Source organism: Chiloscyllium plagiosum, chromosome 18 (genome assembly GCF_004010195.1).
Source record: "Chiloscyllium plagiosum isolate BGI_BamShark_2017 chromosome 18, ASM401019v2, whole genome shotgun sequence".
In the NCBI taxonomy this organism is placed as follows: domain Eukaryota; kingdom Metazoa; phylum Chordata; class Chondrichthyes; order Orectolobiformes; family Hemiscylliidae; genus Chiloscyllium; species Chiloscyllium plagiosum.
Window position 1 is genome coordinate 43783722 of NC_057727.1, and position 10242 is coordinate 43793963.

At 42.0% G+C, this 10242-nt stretch overlaps 1 protein-coding gene across 2 annotated transcripts in view; it reads right to left on the reverse strand.

Annotated features, from left to right (window-relative positions):
* The window catches only part of lmod3 (leiomodin 3 (fetal)), a 10850-nt gene extending 5033 nt beyond the window's left edge, over positions 1-5817 (reverse strand). Inside the window, exons 1-3 of one of the 2 annotated variants that reach the window (XM_043708324.1) lie at positions 5405-5817; positions 3064-4488; positions 2399-2479 (exon numbers count right to left, since the gene is read on the reverse strand). In XM_043708324.1, the coding sequence (XP_043564259.1) occupies positions 2414-2479; positions 3064-4488; positions 5405-5698 (1785 nt within the window). In that variant the 5' untranslated portion in view covers positions 5699-5817 and the 3' untranslated portion in view covers positions 2399-2413. Of the gene's footprint in view, positions 1-2398; positions 2480-3063; positions 4489-5404 lie in introns of those variants that run through there. The other variant, XM_043708325.1, reaches the window with a different exon arrangement.
* Positions 5818-10242: the final 4425 nt, after the last annotated feature.

Genomic DNA, 10242 nt, shown 5'->3' on the forward strand with positions numbered 1-10242 from the left:
ATAATTATTCAGCAAAGAGAATTTTAATTGCCAGTGCTTTTGTCAGGAGCTGCAATCGAGTACGCTTTCTGGGCCAAGAGCATATGCCTAAAATGATCCTGGTGACTGACTAGTGGGTGTCAAGAATATTGGTGTAGGTTTTAAACAAGTGAAAGGGGGGATGAAAAGAAGAACAAAAGAGAAGGTTTGTAATAGCATGGAGGAAATGAGAAATTAGATCACAAAAGAGATGCTGATGCATGTCCAAAGGAAGAGGTAGTGGGAGAAGCAAAGAATCCATTGTTTTATAATGAATAAATAAACAAAATGTAGGCAGAACTTATTTTCTGAAGATGGCAAACCTAATGTTGAGTCCAGAAGGTTATAAAGTGTCTAATTAGAAAAATGATATTCAGATCTTTTAACTACTTTGAGCTTCATTAGAAAACTGCATGAAGCTGAGCACAGAGACGCCAGCGTGAGAATTAAAATGGCAATTATTAGAAGCTCAAGGTCATGACTGTGAACTAAATAGAGTGGTGTCTGAAAGTAGTCACCCAGTTTGTGTATGATCCCTTAATGTGGAACAGACCGCATTGTGAATAGCAATATGGTACCTATACATTACTGTTTCACCAGCAAGGAGTATTTCGGATCATGAAAACAGATTTAAATTCCAAGTTACTTACTGCAACTTAAAAGGTAAAGTTGCCATAGTCATACCAGACCACAGGGCTACTCTATCATTGGAAAGAGAAAACTGGTGATTGTTTAACCTGAATGTCACCATAAATCAGGCAAGGCGAGAAGTTGACATCCATCACAGTAACCTCACTCACACAGGGATTGAACTTGTATTATTATTATCGGCCTGTATTACAGGCTAGCCATCATGCCAGCTGAGCTAATCAACCCCATTGCAGCTTATGCTAGTACTGAGCTTTAAGAACCTGAATGTCCTGGGTTTGATTTTTGATCACTTTGATCAACCAGGGGAAGAGTACAAGCATTAGAATCGGCCACTGTTCTCCTGTGGTTATGACCATGTCGTGTACTTCAATGGATATTAAATTGTGTTGAAGTTAAAAATGAGCTGAACTACTGAAATTTTACTGTGCAGAGATTAAGGAGGCTCACTCCAACTAGGTACTGGAGGTTTGCAAGCACACATAGGAATCTAATCCTGCTTTTGAAAAGAAGGATGCTAAAATAATCTCAGGTCCATCGAGTCTCACTCTAGCATGAATTAGTCTCTTCCAGAGAGGAGGAAGTGGAGAAAGAATAGTCCTAAAAGATTAAAATAAGCTTAGGTGTTAATATCATCATTTTATTACCTAATGAAAACAGAATATTCTCCAACTGAGATAATGGCGTCCTGCTAAATTGCCATTTCACCGTAATAATCTTTAGCTGTTCATTTACTTAAGGAAACATATTCAAAAGTTTAGGAAAGAATTAAGTTTAGGAATAAATGTTTTCTGTGGAACTTTTCTTATGGAGTATGTTTTCTTGTGATATTATGGAGTATGATTTCAGAAACATCATAAATAAGAACAGATGTTAAATCTTCCCATTCTACTATTGCTAAAACAAAGCTACATAATTATCACGGATAGGCTTTTCACATCATCCCCATCAGACAATTTCAATGCAACACATTAATAGGGCAACTAAGAGTTATTGATAAGTATATAAACATTTTTACAATATCTAGAATTAGATTATATTTGAGCAAAACTCCACCCCTAAGTTGTCTTCATAATTCAGTGGGCAATGTCCCTTTTCACTGAGACTTGTCTTTTTATGAGTACAATGGTTATATTTAGGCATGATGCTCATGATGCAGTAGTATTGTATAACAATAATGACTTAGAGAATGTTAGAAGAGCTTATTGAGACTTTAATAGACTTTACAAGGTCTTGTCAACATCTCACATGCATTATTTGGAAAAATGCAGGCACATAGCACTAAGTTAAATAATAGACTAAAAATGGCAGCCTCTATACAATGATTTTGCAATACATTAGCTGTCATGTGCATGTGTTCTGAGAATTTTCACACAAAGTCTAACGTTCTGCTTGCAAATTAATTTTGTTTTAGTTCGTGATTTTTGGATGAAACAAAAGGTTTGGATTTTGGAAGAAGAGTTCATTTTTGAATGCGTAAAAAGTTACCCCATGGAACAAGAGTATTGGCAGTTGATGCACATTTAAAAATCAGATCCCGTTATTGTCAGTGACATTTTTAAACTAAGAGAAAATTCATATTAAACACAATCATCAATGACACAGTTTATTTCAGCATTGTAGCTTTTTGTTCTCTCACAGTGGCATAAAATAGGGACGATTGAGGTGAGGCAAAATATTAATTCTCACATAAAACTTGTGTTTATGTGAAACTGAAGATATTCAACATGAAACATTGAAACAATACTTACATTGCATTATGAGTGGGATAGAACGTATAACCATAGTGAAGCACTGAGTTCTCAGGAATTTTCTGAATAGTGAAGAAAATTGGAATGTATGACTACATCTTTAAGTAGAAAATAATGGATACCTGAGAGTTTAAGTAGAGGTTCATGGATAACTTGCCATGATTACAAAGCAGTATAATGATGGAAGATTGCATGGTGCCTAAACTAGATAAAGACTATTTTTGTTTTTTTTTGGAGGGATTGGAGAAGGATATGAGTTGGATTGGATAAAATAATATTTAACAAATCCCAAAATAAAATGTGGAACTAAGCAATCATCTGTCAAATCTTTAAGTTCTAAAAAAGAGCCATGCCAGAAAAATTGGACATTTTCCTTTCTTTACAAAGATGCTTGATTTGTTGAGTTTTTCCAGGGTTTATTTATCTTTTTGTTTCCGATTTCCAGCATCTGTTGCATTTTGTTTTATCATTCCTAAGGTTGAATGTTTGACTTTTAAAAAAGTTTGCAAATGAGTTTGCTATTAACCTATTAAAATCTTAATTACGCAAGGAAAATTGATACCAGTTATGACTTAAAGCAGATGAATGGCGTTGATTGGAAAGAAGTTATAAAACACCACTGGGAATGTATGGAAACACTACTCACAGGTTTTAAATAAGCCACGTTGCTCTGACGAATATCATTTAACAACTCATCTCGAGGGGTATTTTCAACTAAAGGAGCTTGTCGAGTCCTGGGAACTGGCTTTAGTGACTTTAACATTGCCTTCAGGTTTGGTTTGTCATTCCCGTCTGTAGTACAAGTTTTAATTTTACTTTGTTTTTTGGGAATTTTTCTGAGCTGTACTCGAACAATTTTCTTTGGACGATTGTAACAGGTATTTGGTGGAAGGGGAGGTTCTTCACAGAGGGTGGAGTGATTGGGCACATATCCATCCACCATCTCTAGGAGGCCTGGGTTAATTTTTTGACAGGCATTCATCATCAATTCTTGTTCCTGCATAACCTGGTTTCTCTGCTGCTCCAACCTCCGTTGTCTCTGTTGATCTAGATTGCGACTTAGCAAGTTGGTGACCACCATTCTGGGCCCTGGCAGCTCAAAGTGATAACCCAACTTCAGGAGGGTGGTGTTGGCTTTGAGAAGTCTGGCAATCTCCATCTCAGCATGATGACCCAACATATGTCTCTGGTTGTGAAACCTCAGCTCAGTGAGAATCTCATTGAACTGTAAGCACCTCATGATAGCCACAATGCCTTTTCCTGTGATGAAATTGGATTCAATATTGAGGGTAACAATTTTTTTGTTCTCTCTTAGCATGTTGGCTATGGCAAAGGCGATTTCATCATCAGCACCTGTATTTGTGATGCTGAATGAAGTGACATGTTTGTTCTTCTTCAAAGCTTCCACAAAGCTTTTCAGCATATCTTTTGGGATGTTTTCCACATTGTTCAGGTTGACCTCTTTAAGGTCAGGTTTGTTATTGCGAATATCTGCCAATGACTCATCCAAGAGCGTTGGGTTTCCTGAAGGCCTTGCAGTCAGTTTGAGGAAACTACTGTCCAGTCCTACCTTCTTTCCTACCTTTCCTTTTCTTGGTTTCACCTCAGTATTTTCTTGGCTTTCTTTGGGTGGTGTAGAAATTTCTTCTTCGCTGCCTTTTTTATTGTTATTGCATTCAACCTGTTCTTCAGTGGAGGAACGAGCCTCTGTCTTATTGCACAAGAGAATGGGGTCTTCAATCTTCGGCTGGTCATTAGGTTGATCCGGAATGGTCTTCCCCGATCCCTCCAGCTGGTTACTGCCATTGTCTTCGGTTTGAATTTCAGGTTCAATCACTGGCAGATCTTTGACTTGCTGTGCCTTCATCATCTCTAATGTCTCCTTCTCTTTCTCTGATTTGTATTTGATTTCTTTGTTCTCCAGGTTATTATCTTGCTGAATCCACTGACCATTTCCATTCAGATGTTTGGTACTTTCTTCTTCTTTATCTCTGTCTCTTTCACTTTTACTCTTCTCTTCTTCACACTCCTTTTCAGCTGGTGGTTCTTCAGTTCTTCCTTCTACAGTCTCCTGTTGGAAAGACAGACTTTCAGTTTTGTGTCATTTTTTTGTTTTCGGCAAAGTACAGTTTCATAATTCTAATAAAGTTCAAGTACAAATGTTATAAACACCACTCTTACTATACAAAACTTTCTCATAAAAATCAGAATCATTTAATTAGAAATTCTTCAAAGCCATTTTTAAGATTTCCACTGTTTCATTTCAGTACAGTACAAATGTAACTCCTTTGGGAAATGAGCCAGGAAATGAATGAATATATCACAGTCTATCTCGCCCATGTTCAAGTGAATTTGTTAATTTGCTACATGTACAACTGGCTGTATCCAAATGCAGGGTGAGATTCCATATAGAATCCCTACAATGTGTGAGCAGGCCATTCAGCCTATCGAGTCCACACCAACCCTCTGAACAGCATCCTAACCAGACCCTTTCCCTGCATTTCCCATGACTAATCCACCTAGCCTGCACACTATGGGCAATTCAGCATGGCCAACCCACCTAACCTGCATATCTTTACCCTGTGGGAGGAAACTGGAGCTCCCAGACGAAATCCACGCAGACAGGGGGAAAATGTGCAAACTCCACACAAACAGTCACAACAGCTGGAATCAAATCCAGGTTCCTGGAACAGTGAGGCAGCAATGTTAACCACTGAGCCACCACGCCACCCCAATGCTGGTGGGAAGCTGGGCAGTTACTGAAACCCAGTGCCAAACTAGAAGGAATAAGGTCCAGTTTGTATGTTGGAGTTGCAATATCTCAGGTACAGTGGATATTGTGAGAGTGGAAGTAATATCTTTGGATATTCTAGGAAAAATGTTATGTGGGTTTCATGGCTGTTTCTGTACGTGGTTACAACGGGTTTCACTGAGGCAGTATCACTCTGCTTTCTTGTTCCCCCAGCTACTCTTCAGCACACACTCACCTCGTTGTTCAGCAGAATGACCGGGATCCTTTCCTCCTCCAGCAATCGGCTGGACTCCTTCTCCCAGTACAAGTAGTCAATCAGGGATCTGTGATCGAAGGAGCCAGTGGGAGCTTTCTCTGTGTGATCTCTCTGCCTCTGCCCTAAGGGCACAAGCGGGTCAGGGTCCAGAACTTCCATCTCGTTTTGTAGTTGCTTCAATTCTTCGGGAGACAGAGTTGCCAGGATTTCATCCTCATCCAGCTCCCCGCTGTTGGACTCTTTGTCGTCCTGTTCCTGGCTGCAGTCAGACATGGTCGGTGCCTTCTGGAAGAAGATCGCTGGGGAAAGTTTGGACTTCAGCTAGAGACTTCCTGTCCCTCGGCCTTCCCGGAGCAAATGTCCAGAACTCAGCACGCAGCAGTGCTGCCGAGCTGCCTGCGGTCTATATTAAGCACAACTCTCTGCCAAAATAGTCCTGGGCTCTGCACTGTTTTTTTTCAGCAGCTTCTGTCAGCTGCAGGAGTCACCCTGACATTTCACTCCAGCTGGGTCCCTTTCACTCCAGGTCTTGGAAGGTTTTCGAGAACATTCGCTTGGCAGCCTAACCTCAAACTGATTAGGGCAAAGCATTTACGATGTAAATATTAGTCTTTCTGTACGTGTTAATAGTGGAGTTGGGGGAACATGTTCATTCCGATTTTTATTGGGATCATTAACTCTTCGCTGGGAAGGGATGTGACGACAGAAGTACTGTGATTATTGACCTAGTTGGAAATTGACTTGGCTACTGAATTTGAAGTTACCCCTCTGAGTTTCCAGACAGTCTCCCCAACATTTTCTTCCCAGCCACTTAAATTGGCGCAAAACGCTGCAGCCCTGCAACTTCATGAAACGTTCTGAAACCCCCTTGAGATGCAAAAATAACAGGAATAGCTAAAGGGATTGTCTGAATGGGGAAACGGAGGGAGGAATGCATTAAGCCCACAGTTCATGGTAACCGAAGGGGTCATGTGGTTGCTATTTTCAAAACGGGATACGTGCACATGTGCCTGCAGGAATTCAAAGATTGCTTGAAGACCTTATCAAAGAAAAATAGGCATGATTCATATAGAAACGACGATTTTTCCGCATTAATGTAGATTGTAAATTTGGTAATTGGAACAATTAGATCCAAATTTGGATAACACCAGTCACATCAGCAGATGAGACTGTTTTGGTTGTCTCTGGCATACACAAAGGATGCCCATGGGAGCACTGTCCTCAAGATGGTGCACTTCACTGGAAGTGACTGCCAGAAAAGCACACAGCCACAACCACCCCCCGCCCCCCACTCCCGGCCCCCCAGCCTCAGAGTGAACCAAGCAACAGAATCATGATTTTCTGATCTTGTTTCAACATTTTGGGGTATTAGAAAGGAACTTGGAACGTAATTCTTTCTGAATTGGCCCTCATTTTTATCTTCGAGAGAAAGTGAGGGCTGCAGATGCTGGAGATCAGAGCTGAAAATGTGTTGCTGGAAAAGCGCAGCAGGTCAGGCAGCATCCAAGGAACAGGAGAATCGACGTTTCGGGCATAAGCCCTTCTTCAGGAATTCCTGAAGAAGGGCTTATGCCCGAAACGTCGATTCTCCTGTTCCTTGGATGCTGCCTGACCTGCTGCGCTTTTCCAGCAACACATTTTCAGACCTCATTTTTATCTGCTTTATTGTTTCCACCAGGAATGGCTCCAGGTGGGTAGAGAGTATCTGAGTCACAACAGACAAGCCTTTATGGGACAAACTGGGTGAACCACTGGTCTTTTGTGCTTTACTGTCTGGAGTAAATAATTTGGGGTGAACTCCATTTACATTGTGCAGCTCTACAGGAAGCTAAATCCCCAATGGGGAAGGGTCATATGCTTTCCTGTTGACAAGGGGCAGAACGCAGGAAGATACTATTATCCTCACAGTTTACAACTATGTTCAATATCAAGGGCTCAATCACAATTGACATTATGATACATGATGCTCTAATTTCTCTGTAGGTATTGTAGGACTTTGGCTCAATCTACCAACTTACTTTTTTCTATGTGAGAGCCCAGTCCTGCCGTGTTCTTTAAATGAAGCAATAGGAGAAGATATTCAATCTCACACTCTTAATTTATTTTAAACAGTAAGTGGACAAAGTATACAGAGCTCTGGGTCTAGATCTTTCCGTCCCTGACAAACTACAAAGTGTGTCAGTTCAAAAAGTAAGACCTATTCCTGTCCCTGACCCAGTCTTTTATACAATAAAAAACGTCATGCAATCAGTGAGGTAGAATTATCTTCTGATTGGCTGTTGATCTGACTCCATTCTCCGCCTCCCCGTGTTCCCGGATGTCCGACCCCACGTGACCTTCTTTTGCCCGCGAAACGGAGCACCACATCACCTCCTTCGGCCTGCGAAACGGAGCACCACGTGACCTCCTTCGGCCCGCGAAACGGAGCACCATGTGACCTCCTCGCCCGCGAAACGGAGCACCACGTGACCTCCTTCGGCCTGCGAAACGGAGCACCACGTAACCTCCTTCGGCCTGCGAAACGGAGCACCACGTGACCTCCTTCGTCCCGTGAAACGGAGCACCACGTGACCTCCTCGCTCGCGAAACAGAGCAGCACGTGACCTCCTTCGGTCCGCGAAACAGAGCACCACGTGACCTCCTCGCCCTCGAAACAGAGCACCACGTGACCTCCTCGCACTCTTCCGGGTCGCCAAACAGAGCATCACGTGACCTCCTGCGCACGTTACACAGCATCACCACAGGCTTCCGAATGCAGAGTATATTTACACTCACAGCCAGCCTTCTATTTTACAAGTAAGCCATATATTTACAAGTCCCCCTTTTGGTCTCATAAAAATGAGACCAACCAACTAGTTCTATACATCACATTCGCTCTCCGATGCATAGTCTTCCCTTCTTGCCAGAGCCATGGTTTCCGTCTCCATCTGTGACATCTGGTAGGGCGGGGGAGCCTTCCCTTCAATTGTTGTAATGATTACCCTATTCAACAAAGATCTAAGACAGGGGACACAACAACATCCACACAACACTAACACAATAATCATACCAACGAGGGACATAAACACAGAGACAATTAATCCTTTCCATTTCCCAAACTATGAGCCAAAAATGCCTCCTAGAGGGTTGTCAATACCGGAATGTTCATGCATTTCTTCAGACAACGTTCTTAGTCCTTCCAGGGCTCTGGTTACCGAGCCATCGGGTGCCGTATTACTGGGGATAAACGTACAACATTGGTCTCCGAACATAGAGCACACTCCCCCCTTTTCCGCTAACAACATATCTAAGGCCATTCTATTTTGTACTGTCATCAATGAGGTCGCTGCCAATTGTTCAGAGAGTCCCGCCACCGCATCTCTAGTTCTATTAGCGAGCCTAAGTACATTGTAATGTACATAATTATTTCGGTCAACGTTTTTATTCGGCGTAACTGGGAATAGAACACCAATAATTGGGAGATTCTCAAATCCTGCTGCTTTCTGGTCTGCCAATTTATATTCATCAGGTACACCGCGGGGAACACCTATTGCATCTATGTAAGTGGTTGAGCCAGATGTGACATCAAACAAATCCCTGCGTGTTCGTGTATACGGATTTATTCCCTGTTGTCGTTCTCCTAAGAGAAATAAGGGTACCCCTAACCTGACCATTGCACAGGTTCCAGACCAATCTGGAGGTAGAATAATATACAGTGTTCTATCTCCACAGTACCAAAAAAGATCAGCTCTGGCCCAAGCCATTGTGCTAGCATTCTGCCAGCCGGTTACATTAATCATGTCCTGACACCAGTCAGCGGGCATAACTCCCAAGATTATATTAGACCTTCGAGCAAAATAAGTGTAATTGTTGGCCCTTGGGGTAAACACTGGAGGTAACGTGGAATTCTTTACAGATGGAAAATAGCACTTAATGTGGTACAATTTGGAGGGTCCGCCTGCATGGTGAGGGCCATCATGCAGTGAAATCCTGTTGGGTCTATATTAGGGAACAATGGGGCTGGGGTAGTAAATAGGGTTGACCTGCCGAGGAACACGCAACGCAATTACTCATATTCATTGAGGTTGCGGTCACTGTCATCCAGTCTAACCATAGGTTCTTATCCCCTTACCCGGTGGCTAATTGAATAATGTCCCTTCTCGTAAGGTTGTTGTGGTCTATTACCACAACTCCTGAACTTGGTTCTACCTCCAAACTTGTGTTTTCATTTTGTGGCTGGTTCGTAGGAGGGTCCACTAAGGTTACCTTCACTAATCCCATGTTATCCACTCCAGATTGATCTACACCATTACAAGATAAAAGCTTCTGTCATCACTCTCACAGTAAATCTGTACCTCTTTGGGACTAGGATTAATATCAAATTTTGTCAGGGTTAACAAAAGTGGAGTTTTTAGCTCTGAGGAATGATCGAGTTGCCCCTTTGTCAGGCTCACATGGTCTCGAATGTTCCATCTATTATCCGAAAGTGACGATTTCTTAGGGGTCCATCGTATCCCAGTCCATGTTAATACATTATCCCACAACGGGCATGGGTCATAGTAAATGGCATAGAAGCAAAGATATACATCATACTCCCTCCAGCTCTCTGTATCTTGGCCACAATCAATTACTTCGCATAAATCAAACTGGTATGTTGTACCATGGTTTCTATCATGTCTGATGTGTACCTGGCTCCTCGTCTCCCTTAAACATTTATCTGCCTCTTGTCCTATTGACCTTTCATTCCTGTGACTTTCTGCATCGGCTGTGTGTTTGTCCCTCGTGGTTAATACTCCTATTAACAGCGGCATAACACTTATACATAAAATAATAACAAA